The sequence below is a fragment of the Enhydra lutris genome, unplaced genomic scaffold (assembly GCF_002288905.1).
Source record: "Enhydra lutris kenyoni isolate GAN:26980312 unplaced genomic scaffold, ASM228890v2 scaffoldscaffold11, whole genome shotgun sequence".
NCBI classification, from domain to species: Eukaryota; Metazoa; Chordata; class Mammalia; order Carnivora; family Mustelidae; genus Enhydra; species Enhydra lutris.
This window is the reverse complement of record NW_019154095.1, coordinates 7,537,467-7,554,412: the sequence shown is the minus strand read 5'-3', so window position 1 is coordinate 7,554,412 and position 16,946 is coordinate 7,537,467. Positions and strand designations below refer to the sequence as shown.

Here is a 16,946-nt window from a genome sequence, read left to right as displayed (position 1 = left end):
GCTCAATCCTAGGACCCTGAGATCATGACACTGAACCAAAGGCAGAGGTCTAACAACTGAGCCACCCCAGTGCCCAGAAGTAAAATTTTTATATTGCTCCTAAATGCTTCATAGTATACAATACCTTAAATTTTTTTTTTTCATTTCTTTAAAGTAAGAGAGAGAGAACACATAGTACAATGGGGATGGGTGAGAAGAGCAAGAGGGAGAGAGAGAATCTTAAGCAGGCTCCACGCCCAGCACAGAGTCAGACTCCGGGGATTGATCTCATGACCCTGAGATCATGACCTGAGCCAAAAATTAGGAGTCACTGCTTAACTGACTGAGCCACCCAGGTGCCCCTTCCTTTTCAATAGCGTTTTTAAATGACATTTTTTGTCTTAGGTCAAGCAGTGAATTCATTATTTATCTCTAGTGTGTGGATGGGGGAATAAAAAGGTGAGTTAAATTTAATTTTGATATATTTTAATGTAGCCTTATTGTTTTACTTTACATTATTTATTAGTACACTTAATAGCATGCTTTGTAATTATAAAATTAACTAACTTAGAACTTTTCAAAATGATCAACTATGAAATGAGTCCGTGCCATTCTCTTTTTTTTTGGAGGGTGGGAGAATTGTTCTTGAACTACAGTGGCCATGCAGAAAAATGAATACCTTCATAAATTTCACAAAATTTCGTAAAATCCACAAACTGAATACACTCAGGTAACCAGCACCTGGATCAAGATATTTGCAAATGACACAAACAAAGGGCTGATATCCAAGATCTATAAAGAACTCCTCAAACTCAACACACACAAAACAGATAATCATGTCAAAAAATGGGCGGAAGACATGAACAGACACTTCTCCAACGAAGACATACAAATGGCTATCAGACACATGAAAAAATGTTCATCATCACTAGCCATCAGGGAGATTCAAATCAAAACCACACTGAGACACCACCTTACACCAGTTAGAATGGCCAAAATTAACAAGACAGTGTAGTGAAAAGAAGGGCCATATGTACCCCAATGTTCATAGCAGCAATGGCCACAATCACAAAACTGTGGAAAGAACCAAGATGCCTTTCAATGGACGAATGGATAAGGAAGATATGGATCATATATACCGTGCAGTATTATGCCTCCATCAGAAAGGATGAATACCCAACTTTTGTAGCAACATGGACGGGACTGGAGAAGATTATGCAGAGTGAAATAAGTCAAGCAGAGAGAGTCAATTATCATATGGTTTCACTTACTTGTGAAGCATAAGGAATAACACGGAGGGCATGGGAGATGGAGAGGAGAAGGGAGTTGGGGGAAATCGGAGGGGGAGACAAAACATGAGAGACTGTGGACCCTGAGAAACACACTGAGGGTTTTGGATGGGAGGGTGGGTGGGAGGTTGGGTGAGCCTGATGGTGGGTATTAAGGAAGGCACGTGTTGCATGGAGCACTGGGTGTGGTGCATAAACAATGAATTCTGGAACACTGAAAAGAAATAAAAAAAAAAAAAAAAAGAAACAGAAGCTCCTTCTCCCTTTTGTTCTATTTTATTTGCCACCTACTTTTCAAAAGAACCACTATCTTGAATTTTAATAGGATAAATTCATCTTAATTTTTGAAAACTGTGTTTCGTTGAATCAGTCCTCAAAACAATCAAGATGTGCCTTAGAAACATCTTTCACTAGGTAATCCTCAATGAAAACCCTCTTCTGGCCAAAGCAGGGTCTCATTATGACAAACAGTGTTAGCAAGGGGCAAGGGAAGTCCACTGTGTGCAACTCAGCCAATGTGGATATTTACGGGGTATCAAAGATCCTACCCTACGGCAGTGGTTCTCAACCTTCAGCATGCATGTGAATAATGCGGAGGGCTCATAAAAGCACAAATCACTGGGCCACATCCCCAGAGTTTCTGATTCTGGAGGTTTGGGGTGGGACATGCTTGTCTAACACATTCCCATGTAATGCTTATGTTAATCTGGGGGATCTCACTTGGAGAAGTATCTCTCGGATATACACCTGATATCAAACTGGCAGAGAAGCAAACAGATCTGGAAAAAGAGAAGCTTAATATTTAGCATTTCACCAATACTTAGAATACTCTGTTAAACTCACTGATTTTAGCACTTTACCTCTCCAAGTTCAACCATCAGTTCACAGTATCTCTGAATTTGTCCTAATCTCAAATGTATGTCAGCAGCTTCCTTCAGCCTTTCCTCTTTAGTGGGGACCCCAATGCCACCACCAAATTTAGACATCTTGACTGTTGTCAATTCTTGTGCTTCAGACTGGTTAAAAAGAAAATAAAATTTTCTAAATTTAATTATCAAGAGCTGGTGATAACAGATGATTATAAAAGCATTGCACGGGCACGTATTTTAAAAACATGTAGCACTGGAAGTTAAATATTTTAAAAAATCAGTGCTTTTTCTCTATAAAATATGATACCTCTCCTACTATAATATTTTGGTGTGGGTGTGGGATAAAAAAGTGGATGTGTCTGGTGTGGGCAGGGAGAGGCTAAATCCCACTGTCCCTTAAAACTCACCACGTGTTGTGGTTATACAGAAATGCAGGGCCCAAAAGGTCGTGAGTGATAATGTAATCACTGGGAAAAAAAAAAAACACAAAAGTCTGGAATAAAAATTAAAAAAAACAGGCTCACTCTAACTGGCTCCTGTACTGGCAAGAGGTAAGAGCTGCCATCTTCCAGTGGAGTGGTGACTATAGAAAGTCCTCCTTTATGAAAATAACTGTTTCATCTGACCTTCAAATCCCCATCTCTGGCCCAGTTCTCATGCTCTAATAGTTAAGTTAACCATGCTATTTCCTTGCAAACATAAGACCCATTTCCACTTTCTGGTCCCTGCACTGGTTTGTTGGTACTGGTTATCACTCCACGCATAAGGTAACTGATAATTTTGTAATGAAATTCATTGAGAGCTCTAATATGGCCAGTTTTAACAAAACATATCCCAGAATACAGTCTATTGGGCCTCTGAGACTAAGGTCAGAGTGGTCCGTATGTCACGGTCATCTGGTAGTAGGGTAAAGCATTTCAAGGAGTACCAAGTGACCTTTGAAGAAATTCATGAGATTCAACCTATAAACCATGGCTGCCTCAATCTGGTCTCAAATAATTCAGACTCTCATGACTGATTTTTACAACATTTATCTCCTCAGTGTTCACTTACTTCAGTCTACTAACTCTAATTCTAAACATTTTTCAAAATAATTTTTGTATTTCAACAATGAAAAAGCAAAACTAATTTCTGCTTGAGGACATGATGCTTGTATACTGTACTTACCATTCGAAACTTAATCAGATGTTTCAAATGCATTATTCCTTTACAGTAGTTCTGAGGAAGCAGGCTATCGTCCTGTCCTCTGATCACAGCCACTAAATTCCACAAATTGTCACTGCCACCTGGAGGCTGAAAGGTTGATACAAAATAACCAAAGAGAAAATAATGCATTTGAAACCCCACAGAATTTTGCATCTTTAAAAATATGAGGCAGGCATATATCTAAGTTGGAAAATTAACAAAATAGTAATATATCTCATTTATTGTTCCTGGTTTCCATTTGCTTTCTTACTCTGAACCAACTACGTTCAGAGGAACTGCTGAGTTGGGATGGTAAGTGTAAATATGTGATAACGACAATAGTTGTAATGACTCATTCTGATTACAGGGAAAATGTTCACATTTAACTCCTATAATACTCACTGATAAACATTCTGAAAACCATCTTAGTTTTTTTGCTCGAGGATTACCAGTTAGTTTCTCTATTTCGTGTTTAATACCTCTTGACACTTTACCACACAGTAGAGGAGGGCTGCCTTGTTCTATAGCATGATCTAAAGAATAGACAATTCAGTAAGAAAGGATTGCTTTTAAGATATTATTTAAAAATAAAATCTAATACATGCATATTTTCAATACCGGTGTTCCCGATAATTTCTTCCCAAGATCTGTCTGCCAGAATATTTATTAGTAAAGGAGTGATTAAAGGTGTTAATGACCAGAGTCTCACTGTAGAATCACGGGAGCAAGAGGCCATAGTGAAGGGGCGGCTGGGATGACATGTTAAACCTGATGGGAAAAAGAAACCCATTTTAACAAAAAGTAAACACTGAAAAATATTATTTACCTATGTGTACCTCATAAAACTTCTACAGAATTGAAGTTATATAGAAGTGTTTTGAAATAGCATTTCTATTTTGGCTGAAATGATACAAGAATATATTATTTAGCATATTCTATAAGTATGAATACAAAATTGAATAATGATTAGCTAATGGTCCTGGATGAAAATGCTGAAATTCCATTTCAGTTGGTTTAGCAGCTAGCAAACTGTCACAGCAATGGCGTCATGGTAATCTGTGAGGAAATGGCAGATGGACGGAAGTTCTAATTATAAGAAGAACGAGAACTGGGACTTCCAGTTTAGAACAACCAGAAACAGGATTCTCTCCCACACTCAGCCCCTCTGCCTCAACTGAAAGGCCACTGAGGTAAAGTATACAGACACAAATGGCTAGAGTGGGATGACTTTCTTAAGGAACGATTTTTGCCTTCTTAATTCACCACTTAGGCCCATCAAGGTTTGGGTCTATAAATGAAAATGACATGCAAAAGACAAGAACTCTGATTTCTATACCCACCTTAATTGTATTTACAGATTTACTATTACATTAAAAAGCAAAACATTGTCCTAAATATCCAAGAGTAGAGATACAGGAATGGCTAGATAAGTTATACCTACTTTATCACTGATTTCCTGTTTTACAACTTCCTTCAGGAGTGATGGTAAAGGAAGGAAAAAAATCCAAGCCATTATGTGTGTGCATGTGTGTGCGTGCACACAGAAACACAAATAACTCCTCATGACATTTTGTATTATCTTCTGTGTATTCTAATATTCCAATAATAAACAAGTACAGTTTTAATAAGAAAAATGTTATTTTAAAATGAAAAAGTGAAGATTTCTTTAAAAACATTGTATTTCTCAGAAATTATAAACTTCATTAATACAGCAAAATTTAAAAGTGCATGAAAACCCTTTACCATATACATCTGCACCATGATCATAAACAGTATCCAAACAGGTTCCTTCTCGGGTGTCCCATACTTTTATAGTGTAGTCCCAGCTGCCAGATATGAGGAGATACGGAATCTCAGTATTCCACATTAAACCCCTCACAGGCGCAGTGTGGCCTCTAAGGATGTTTATGCACGCATCTTGAGTATAATCCCAGATTCGAACAGAACTGAAAACAGAATATCATGTATTATAATACATGTTATAATTTGTCTAAAGTATTAACACATTCTTAGAGGAGCACAATTACTTCTCAGTAAATTTAAAAAGCATTTTAAGTTTCAAGGTATGTTATAATTCTTTTCTTTATAGCAGATGAAAATAAACAAATAAGTAGGCTATATTTTTTTCCCTACTTTAACTAGTCCTTTACTACTGATCCTACATCTACTATTTCAGTTTATAGACCTAAAAAATTTCTTTCTTAAAGTGAAATATCCAGAACAGATAAAGCCAAAAAATATTACTAATAATATGGATACAATAATTTAACAACACTCACATTATTTGTAAATCATGAAAATAAAGCATGTATATTAGGTATTATTTGACAAATCAATTCATCTTTATGCTCTTATCAAAGAGTAAATTATTCCTTCATGTTTTGGTCAATAAAGTTGGTTAGTCAGTGTGGAATCACTAAAATCAAGTACAAAATTTAAATATAACTGGATTCATAATATTACTTGAATCTACCAACTGTACAAAATACAAATGGTACTGAAAAAAATCTGAACTCAAAAATCAATTTAAGACCTCCAAATTCCATAGGCACCTGGGCGGCTCAGTGGGTTAAAGCCTCTGCCTTCAGCTCAGGTCATGATCCTGGGGTCCTGGGATCAAGCCCTGCACTGGGCTCTCTGCTCAGTGGGGAGCCTGCTTCCTCCCTTCTCTCTCTCTGCCTGCCTCTCTGCCTACCTGTGATCTGTCTGTCAAAAATAAATAAATAAATAAAATCTTTAAAAAAAAAAAAAGACCTCCAAATTCCAACTCTGCTTGGATAATTCATAATAATTTTTAGTTACAGATTTATATCAACCTGACAATGCTAAAATATTAATACTTCAAAGATTATATTACACTATAAAGGAGACACATCATATATGTATTTTTCATTTCTTTAAGGTATATTTATTTCAGCTTTCTATAAAGACTTCCTTCTTTTTCCCCTTATCCTGGTTCCTGTGTCTAGGCATATCACAACCTAATTTTGTGCTAAAACCTTATGTTAGCACTGAATTGGTTTTGGTTGATACCATGTTTTTATAAGTAAGCTAATGTTAAAGTGAGGTGAATCAAAATACTTTATCATAAGGGACACTCATTAGAACAGGTGCCCTTGCTTTGTGACGTAATTTAGATTAGGCAAACATCAGACTAACATCATAATTATATTTTGTAGTCAAACATAAAGACACAGACCTGTACCCCTGGGGCAAATAATAACATCATATGTTAATAAAAATAATTATAACAAAAAAATTTTTTTAAATGTAAAAAAGCTTTATACATCCCATTGTACATAAGCGCTATTTAAAGGTGCTAGATAGCATATTACCTATATAGCCACATAAAGGGACCAATAACCAGAATTACAGAAGAATTCCAAGTTTCATCACCATAATTAAGTAAAATAATCTTATTGCTATCTTTCTCACAAATATTTCTTAGACAATGGTTGAAAATTATACTTTTTTTAAATGTAGCAGTAGAATTCAGACACTGAGGTCTGTGTTAAGAGACAAACAATCTCTAAGTCAACTCATTCACTGGGACATGACAATCTTACTGTAAGCAACATTTCCAGTGATAACCCACAGAACTCCCACAATTGATTTGCTTAGGAAATTTGGATGGAGGCCAAAATTTCAAGATAAAGAGTTAATTATTCAATATTAAACTTGTGGTTACTAAACACTATGATTTCTATCTGCATAAAGTAAGATTTTTCTTACCTAAATTTATCTCATATTCAAATAGGGACCAAACTGTACTATGCAAAAATCTATCCTGTTTGAATATAAAATAGAGACAAAATTTCAGTAACTTTTTCACAAACCCAGGAAAAAATGTTAAATCACTCTCATTTCTAAATAAATTCTCTTCATGCTAAAAATACATGATCATCTTCTTGTTTTCTATTCTTAATGAAAACAGAGTACAGCTGTTTTCCATATTAAATATCAGGACACTACTAAAAATAAACTCTTCTCTATATTTTACAGAGATTTGTTCGTTTCTGATCTTTTTTCGCTTTCCAAAATGATTCTTCCGAAATTTTTGTTTCTGTTAACTATGTGGCTAATAAGATAGAAATAAGCATCCATAATAAGCAAAATAAGTAAGGAAATAGAAATCATGAGCATGATAGCATAAGCATGGCAAAATTTAATTTACTATGGTTAAATGCAATTAGGTAATTGTTAACTGCTAATACATCCTGGTTATATGCACATATTTAAAACATTTCCACCCATAAGCTGGATCATATTAGTATATACACTTCTAGAAGATTATAAGCTTATGAGTTTAAGGACTAAAAAATTAGAATCCAAAAATACATACCCATCATCAGAACCACTACAAAGAATTCCCTCACTCAGAGGAGACCATTTAACATGGAACACTTTTGCAGTATGTCCACTAAATACTTTTAGTGGTTGATCAGAGCTGGTGGCCACATAATAGACACGAACATTTTTATCTTCACAGCCAGTGGCTATCATGTCTCTGAAACACCATCAATTGCACATTAAAACATGAAAAAATATTGATATTATTTGTTACCAATAACAGAAAGTCACAGTCCTAGTTTCCCAATTGTCTCTGGTGGCTGCACCAGCTTGAGATGCTTTAACTCTTCCAACTAGGGATTCTCTGTAAATAAAATACGTGGATATGATCTTTCAGTGACCTTTGTTTGTTATTCTCAAGAGAGTGAGAGTAACTAAGCAACCATTTATATCTATTGACATCCTAGTGGTCATACTCAGAACACTGTTCCAAATGGAGTCAGGAGGTCTAAGGCAGACCCATAGAAATTATGCCCAAACAGTCTCCCTGAGAACATTAACAACCATACAAACAGCCCCCATACTCTAGACGGAAGTTACACATTTTGGACCCAACTGTTATCATGATCTTCCGCAAACTTCAAACTGTTGATTTTTGTCACGTGGGTTATTATACATGCATTTATTTAAGCCCATATGTATAAATACACCAGTTTGCAAACTGGCATGCCAATTTATAAATGTGCATTTTACATCTGCCTAAGTCCCACTGATAAATGGGCCAGTCTCTACATGTGGGAAAATACACTTTGCATAATACAAATATTTACATGTATACATGAGAATGTTTTTGATTATGTGTATATGGACACGTGAATATAATATCTTAAAAATTAAATAATAAACATTCAAGGAATGTACATATAGAAAGAGATCCAAATTATAAATTCAGAGATATCTTACAAATAAACTTTTATAAGTTCAAGGTATTTTTCACTTATCACTGAAGGGGCTATGTAAAGTATGGATACTGCTATTAGAACATTTTAAAAAGGTTTTTAAGAATAAAACTGAAATTTATTAGGTATACTTGGTAGTAAGCATAAACGTTAACCAACAAAACATTGCATTAATGTCTAATTTTTATTTCAACTGGTCAAATACTTATTAATCATATAAAACAGAAATAAAAATGTGGAACTGTTTTATTGATCAGACACAAGATAATTCTATCCATTTGTATATTGAAGAAATATTTTTTAAACATCTACTTTGCTCTAGGCACAGTGAGGGTTAGCAGCACAGTGTTTTCTAAGAATATACTACTAAAAATAGATAACACAGTTGCTGATCTCACAGAGCTTATATTGTAGAGGGCAAGACAGCCAATTTCCAACTAAAATTTAATTATGTTTTTTATTTATTTTTTATTAACATATAATGTATTATTTGCCCCAGGGGTACAGGTCTGTGCAACCATTTTGACCTCAGCCCCAGCAACTTCTTCCTAGACACACTGCCAAAGGCAAGGGAAGCAAGGGCAAAAATGAACTATTGGGACTTCATCAAGATCAAAAGCTTTTGCACAGCAAAGGAAACAGTCAACAAAACCAAAAGACAACTGACAGAATGAGAGAAGGTATTTGCAAATAACATATCAGATAAAGGGCTAGTATCCAAAATCTATAAAGAACTTATCAAACTCAACACCCAAAGTACAAATAATCCAATCAAGAAATGGGCAGAAGACATGACAGACATTTCTGCAAAGAAGACATCCAAATGGCCAAAAGACACATGAAAAAGTGCTCAACATCACTAGAAATCAGGGAAATACAAATCAAAACCACAGTGAGATACCACCAGACACCAGTCAGAATGGCTAAAATTAACAAGTCAGGAAACAACAGGTGTTGGTGAGGATGTGGAGAAAGGGGAACCCTCCTACACTATTCTTGGGAATGCAAGTTGGTGCAGCTACTCTAGAAAACAGCATGGAGGTTCCTCAAAAAGGTGAAAATAGAGCTACCTTACGACCCAGGAATTGCACTACTGGGTATTTACCCTAAAGATACTAATGTAGTGATCTGAAGGGGCATGTGCACCCTAAAGTTTATAGCAGCAATGTCCACAATAACCAAACAATGGAAGGAGCCTTGATGTCCATCAATAGATGAATGGATAAAGAAGATATGGTATATATATACAATGGAATACTATGCAGCCATCAAAAGAAATGAAATTTTGCCATTAGCAATGACGTGGATGGAACTAGAGGGTATTATCCTAAATGAAATAAGTCAATCAGAGGGAGACATTTATCATATGATCTCTCTGATATAAGGAATTTGAAAGGCAGGGTGGGGGATCCTGGGGGCTAGGGAGGGAAAAAAAGAAACAAGATGGGATTGGGAAGGAGACAAACAATAAGAGACCCTTAATCTCATGAAACAAACTGAGGGTTGCTGGGGGGTGGGAGGGTAGGGATAGGGTGGCTGGGTGGTGGACACTGGGGAGGGTATGTACTATGGAGAGTGCTATGAAATGTGTAACAAATCAATGAAAGTAGGAGCTGGTTCTTTGAAAGAAGTAATTATGGTTTTTTAAAATTATATATATATATATATATATGTATATATATATATATATATATATATATTTAACTCATATGGCTAATAGTTCTGTGTCAAGTAATTCATAGTTGATTTTTTTTTTCATCATGGTAAGTGTGCTCTTCAATATACATCCAATATTTCCCCCATCTCTTCACCCACTTCCTTTCTGGAAACCATCGGACCGTTTTCTACAGTTAGGAGTCTGTTTCTTGGTTTGCATCTTTCTCTTTTTGTTTTCCTTTGCTCATTTGTTTTCTTTCTCATATTCCACACATGAGTGAAATCATATGGTTTTTGTCTTTCTCTGACTTAGTTTGCTTAGCGTTATACTGTTTAGCTCCATCCATGTTGTTGCAAAGGGCAAGATTCCATTCTTTCTCACAGCTGAATAGTATTCCATTGTGTATTTCTACATATACACACCACATCTTCATTATCTATTCATTTTAACATTTGCTCTTCCAACCCACTGAGCACGGGATGTCTTTCCATTTCTTTGTGTTCAGTTTCTTTCATCAGTGTTTTATCATTTTCAGAGTACAGGCCTTTCCCTCTTTGGTTAAGTTTATTCCTAGATGTTTTAATTGGTTTTGGTGCAATTATAACCAGGATTGTTTTCTTAATTTCACTTTCTGATGCTTCATTATTAGTGTATAGAAATGCAACAGATTTCTGTACATTGATTTTATATTGTGCAACTTTACTGAATTCATTTATCAGTTCTAGTGGTTTTTTGCTGGAATCTTTAGGGTTTCCTAAACCATCTGCATATAGTGAAAGTTTTACTTCTTCCTTGCCAATATGGATGCCTTTTATTTCATTATGTTGTCTGACTGCTGTAGCTAGGACTTCCAGTAATATGGTGACTAAGAGTGGTGAGAGTGGACATTATTGTCTTATTCCTGACCTTGGGAGGAAAGCTCTATGCTTTCTGAGTATGATAGTGACTGTGGGGTTTTCAGATGAGGACTTTATTATGTTGAGATATGTTCCCTGTAGGCCCACTTTGCAGAGGGTTATCATGAATGGATATTGTACTTTGTCAAAGGTTTTTCTGCATCAATTGGAATGATCATAGGGTTTTTATCCTTCTTCTTACTGATGTGATGTATCATGCTGATTGTCTTGCAAATATTGGACAACGTTTGCATCCTAGAAATAAATCCCACTTGATGGTGGTATATGATTTTTTAAAATATACTGTTGTATTCAGATTGCTAATATTTTGTTAAGGACTTTTGCATCTATATTCATGAGAAATACTGGTGTGTAGTTCTCTCTCTCTTTCTCTTTTTTTTTTTTCCTCCCCTGGTTGCTTTATCTGGTTGATATCAGGGTGATACTGGCTTCACAGAATGATTTTGGAAGTTTTCCTTCCTCTTGTATTTTTTGAATAGTTTAGGAACAAAAGATATTAGCTCTTTTTTAAATGGTAGAATTTGCCCGTGAAGCTGTCTGGTCCCGAACTTTTGTTTCTTGGGTGCTTTTTGATTACTGATTCAATTTCATTGCTGGTGATTGGTCTGTTCAAATTTTCTATTTTTTCCTGCTTTAGTTTTGGTAGATCATATGTTTCTTGGAATTTATCCATTTCTTCTAAGTTGCCCAATTTATTGGCATAAAGATTTTCATGATATTGTTATAACTGTATTTCTGTGGTATTGGCTGTTATTTCTCCTCTTCCATTAGTTATTTTATTTGGTTTTGTTGTTTGTTTGTTTGTTTGTTTGTTTTTTACAATGTGTCTTGCTAGAGGTTTAGCAATTTTGTTATCTTTTCAAAGAACCCAGTTCCTGGTTTCATTGATCTGTTCTATTGCCTTTTTTTTTTTTTTAAATGTGGTTTTATTTTATTTGTTTTAGTTTCTATTTTCTTCCTTCCTTCCTTCCTAGATTTTATTTTTAGTTAATCTCTATACCCAACATGGGGCTGGAACTCACAACCCTTTGATCAAGAGTTGCGTGCTCCACTAACTAGCCAAGTAGGCACTCCTCTATGATTTATTTCTGCTCTCATCTTTATTAATTTTATTTGTTATAATTACTTTTATTAAGTGCTCCCAGGATATCACAGAAGAAATTTACCTAACATGGGGGTCCAGAAACACTTCTGTAGAAGTGGTTTGATGCTGAGGGCTAGAATATAGGTGGATGTTTCCTAAATACAATATAGAAGGGTTGTGTGCATGGGGTGGGGAAGAGATTCCTAGATATAGGGAGACAGCATGAGAGAAAGCTTTGGTATGAAAATGAGCTGACTAGTTCAAGAAACTGAAAGCCAGTGTGGCTGAATGCAAAGAACAAGGGGGAGCCAGGCTTGCAATGGCATGATTAAAACACACAGGAACCAGATTATACAAGGACTGCCCTATCCGGCCCCTAAGATTTTGCATTTTACCCTACAATCAGTGTAAGCAATGCAATGGTGCACTGAGATCGGTTGTTAAATACTTTGACTTCACATCAAGAAGGTGGGGCAGGGAGACAAGGAACTGGTGACAAAGGATGTGAACTCTGGAATTGATTTAGAAGGCTTTTGAGGAAGTCCAAAAGCAAACAAGTAGTATTGGGTTGGGGAGGGGAAAGGAGTGGTTAGAAAAAAGAGTATTTACATGGATGGTATCATAGGACTTGACGGCAGACTGGAAATGGAAATGGACAGATGACAAGGCATAAGAGAAGAGGCCAAGGATTTTGGCTTCTGCAGCTTTGTTATGAACATTATCAGGCCACTTAGATGGAGAATCCTGGGGGAGGAGCTGGGCATGAGCTCACTTTGCATAAAACCTCTGACAGGTTTTATAGGTTTATAAGGTTTATAAACTCTTCTATATTTACTGAAAGAAATACACAGATCCATTATTTTTTATGTGATTTAACCCAGAACACAAGTATAACAAGGTTTTAATATTATAATATGTATATTTTCCACTTGCAATGTGGAAAAACATAATTTCACATTATTTTCACAATATCTAAAGGAAGTTTGAATCTTTAAGTACACTTTATACAGAATAAAAAGAGGCTTGACATGCAAGATTCTTGGAAGTGCAGTCACTTGAAGGATCAGTTTTAGTGGGGATTTGACTTGGATTAATTTTTAAATCTGACTTGACTTTTACATGGTAAATACTAGGCTTGTAAGGAAGGATGACCCTTCAAAACTATGCACATAAGTTCTACATTTCGGGAAATCATCCAGTGTCAGGGCATTGCAGAGGGGAGGACAGTGGAAAGTTGTGGTGGAATAACACCACTGGCGAGACTCCTGAAAGGGTTTAGGGAAAGGGTCACATACACTTCCATGGTAGAAGCCACATAGAGATTCAGACTAAATTTCCATTTCTTTTTTTTTTTTTAAGATTTTATTTATTTATTGACAGAGATCACAAGTAGATGGAGAGGCAAGCAGAGAGAGAGAGAGAGAGAGAGAGGGAAGCAGGCTCCCTGCTGAGCAGAGAACCCAATGCGGGACTCAATCCCAGGACCCTGAGATCATGACCTGAGCCGAAGGCAGTGGCTTAACCCACTGAGCCACCCAGGTGCCCCTAAATTTCCATTTCTTATTAGTTAGTCCTATGCTTCTTCCTAAACACCAGCTAACATAAACAATCAATTACAAGGCCAGACAATGAGATCATTACCCTAAAGAGAGTGATGAGTATTACCTGTGGGAATAACATTAAATTTCAGGTTTATTTAAAATCTCAGAAGTTATTATTTATCTTGGGAAAAAAAGAAATTCTTACTTGTTGTTCTGGCTCCAATCACAACCAAACACCGCAGCTGGATGTTTGTATTTGTGTAGCACTTTACCATCAATTGTTCGAATAATACTGAAATTAAGTATAATAGATTAATAGAAAAAAAAAAACATTCCAAATACATTATTTACAAAAACAAAGCCAGTATTTTATAATTCAAAAGTAAGTTTTTTAGGATAGAGACCTTGTCTTCAAAGCACAGGGAACATTTAAAAATACTGAGTAAATGATATCACCAATTATGAGTGAGTATATTTATATCAGACAGTATTAACTATGGCAATCTACTTAAATCAATTTGAAGGTGTAAATTTTGATTTAGAATATTTCTTATAGAATATTTTTATATTCTATTTCTTATCGAAATATTTTTTATAGAATTTCTTATAGAATATTTTTAGTTGAGAAAAAACATAGTTTAACATATATTTTGAAACAATGATATAACTAACATATGCTTTCAATTTTCAGCTTCAAAATTTAGCAGTTCAAAATTTATATTTCAAAGAGCTCATTTATAATGCAAGTTGCATGTACTATTTTACCAAGTCCAAGACATGCAAGCTGTAACATTGTTGTGGCACGTTCTGAGTTACATAACTAGAAATTTGGAGGATCTCTTCTCCCCAAAAGAATACATTTTAGCTGCAAAAGTTAAAGAGGCTCTAAAACCCAACTATATCATTGCCATAACAAAGGGCAATTGATTAAAAAAAAGAAGAAGAAAAAGAAGAAGCAGCAGCAGCAGCAGGAACTATGTATAAATTAATGTATCACAGAGTTTTAAAAGTCTTAAGAAAAGATCCTCCAAATCATCATTAGGCCAATGAAAACTTCTGAGGCTACTGGGAAGTGGTTGCAAATGTTTAGTCATTGCCTATGGTTATTTATCAAACCAGTGATGTCCTGAAAGCCCATGGTAAAGCTACCTGTGGATCACCTTATCAAAAAACTCTGAAGCACATCTATTGTATTTTGGTATTTATCAATTAGCAAATAGTTCTTTTCAAGGCAAAAAAATCACTAATATGCCTATTTTTGGAAAATTTCCCCTTCCTGGTGAAGATCTTTGGTTTCCATAACAACTGTCTTTTTCACTGAAATTAAAGAGAGGACGAGAAAATTGGGCTGTGGCCTGCCAAACCCAACAGGAGACCATCTCTCCTACATTGCCTGCTGCCACGCGCGACTCTACCACCTGTCGACAATGACAAAACCTACAGCCACACAACAGCAACATCTGGATAAAAACATTTGTTCAGCTCAAAGGCGATTCTTCCCTTACATATATATTCCTTGGAAACCTACTTTGTCCTGGGATTTAGCAGAATTAAGAAAGCACTGGTTTCTGAAACAAAGGGTCAGAGCCATTACGCATTTCCCACATGCCTTATTCCTTCTTGCAAAGGCTTTTCATCCTTTTATAAATAATGGCATCTACAAAAGGCGAACAAGTGTCTAGTCCGCTTGATATCTCTTGAATCACCCATGAAACTGAAATACCACTCCCTCAAAAACGTGATGAGGATTAACAAGACTCTTAGCGAAAAGTTCTTAAAGTCTCTTTGAGGCATTCACAGTATTTTAGTTACGACTCAGGAAGTATTTTCATTTAGAAAGAAATGACTGGTTTATTTATTTGAAACCTCACCACACTCTGATTTGGTACTGTTACAGAACACGGCCTGTGCCCATGTGGGCTGGTACACATGCACTGACGACAGCTGGTGGAGCCGTACAGATGGGATCTCGTGGACAACCCGGATGTATGTGCTAACAGGACACAACTGGTACTATCACGTGCATCTTTAATAAGCAGTACAACTTCATATCAGGTACTTACCAGAAGCCATCCCCACTGCAGGTAGCTATTCTTTTGGAATCTTTATGACTCCAGGCAACACAGAATATTCCATTTTTTCCATGCTTCAAAAAATGCAAAATACCTATCAATAAAAAATAATTCACCCCTTTTTTTCTCTTATTTATTTACTTCTAGTATTGCTCTTCTGTTAGGAACTTACTCTAGATGATGCTAACAGGGGTATTACTGTCAACAGCAGAAACGGAACATATACTTTAAAAATGTAGGAAGCTAACACACTTAAAAAACCAACCCCCTCTGCTAAGATATCGATTAAGTGGCTCTGTTTCGGTTTTGCAGACGCTGGCAGAGAGCGGAGATCTGCAGAATAAAGCCGTGCTTGATGCCTTTTCTAGAAGTGCCTGCATGGAGACAAAGGCAGGGATCTCTCCGCTTCCTAAGCCGGTGCTACCACAAACACAATGGGAGAAACACCGCAACTGTTATTACTGGTTGTTCTAATTCTCAAAGATTTCTGTTTTATAAAAACAAAGAAGGATTTAAGGTTCTTCCTGTCACAAACCACTCTATATTGACCTGTTCCTCTGCTTTCTTGGATTGGGGGAGGGGAAGGGATACAGTCACAACCAGTATGATGAGGATTTGTAAAACCACAAGGAATATACTACATATGGGAATGTCATTCATCAGCAGGGCATGGGAGAATAAATGTTGCCATCGATCCGTTTCCAACTTTTCTTTAACTTTATATAGCAGTTCAGTTGTGGCTGCTGCTAAGGAGAGACTAAAGTTTTGAGTTTTAAGGCAACGTTACTGAAGTGGTCTCTAGCTGGCTGTTTTCTCCCTCTTTGCGGATCAAGGGGGTAGCTGTACAAAGATGGGCATAAAATGGAGACAATCTCTATATTCATGGAACTGAAGGAGTACAGGCCTTCCGTCAGCTTCGTTTATCCCAGGAAAAGTGCAACTTAGGGTTTCTAAGACCCGGCATTTCCTTCTGTGAGACGTGTGTAACTCAGTTAATTACAGCCAGCACCGCCCCGTATTTATTATCCTAGATTTAGGATCCTAGATTTAATCCCAGATTTAAGCACTTTTTCTATCAGTCACGACTATGCTCTGGAATGCTGG

General features: G+C 36.2%; 1 protein-coding gene across 1 annotated transcript in view; it reads right to left on the bottom strand.

Annotated features, from left to right (window-relative positions):
- LOC111144513 (WD repeat domain 17) overlaps positions 1 to 16,946 on the bottom strand; it is a 78,970-nt gene that overhangs the window by 23,322 nt on the left and 38,702 nt on the right. The window contains exons 10-17 of the mRNA XM_022498826.1: positions 15,834 to 15,916; positions 13,976 to 14,062; positions 7,665 to 7,829; positions 5,066 to 5,268; positions 3,941 to 4,090; positions 3,725 to 3,855; positions 3,305 to 3,430; positions 2,129 to 2,284 (exon numbers count right to left, since the gene is read on the bottom strand). Of these exons, the coding sequence (XP_022354534.1) occupies positions 2,129 to 2,284; positions 3,305 to 3,430; positions 3,725 to 3,855; positions 3,941 to 4,090; positions 5,066 to 5,268; positions 7,665 to 7,829; positions 13,976 to 14,062; positions 15,834 to 15,916 (1,101 nt within the window). The remainder of the gene's footprint in view (positions 1 to 2,128; positions 2,285 to 3,304; positions 3,431 to 3,724; positions 3,856 to 3,940; positions 4,091 to 5,065; positions 5,269 to 7,664; positions 7,830 to 13,975; positions 14,063 to 15,833; positions 15,917 to 16,946) is intronic.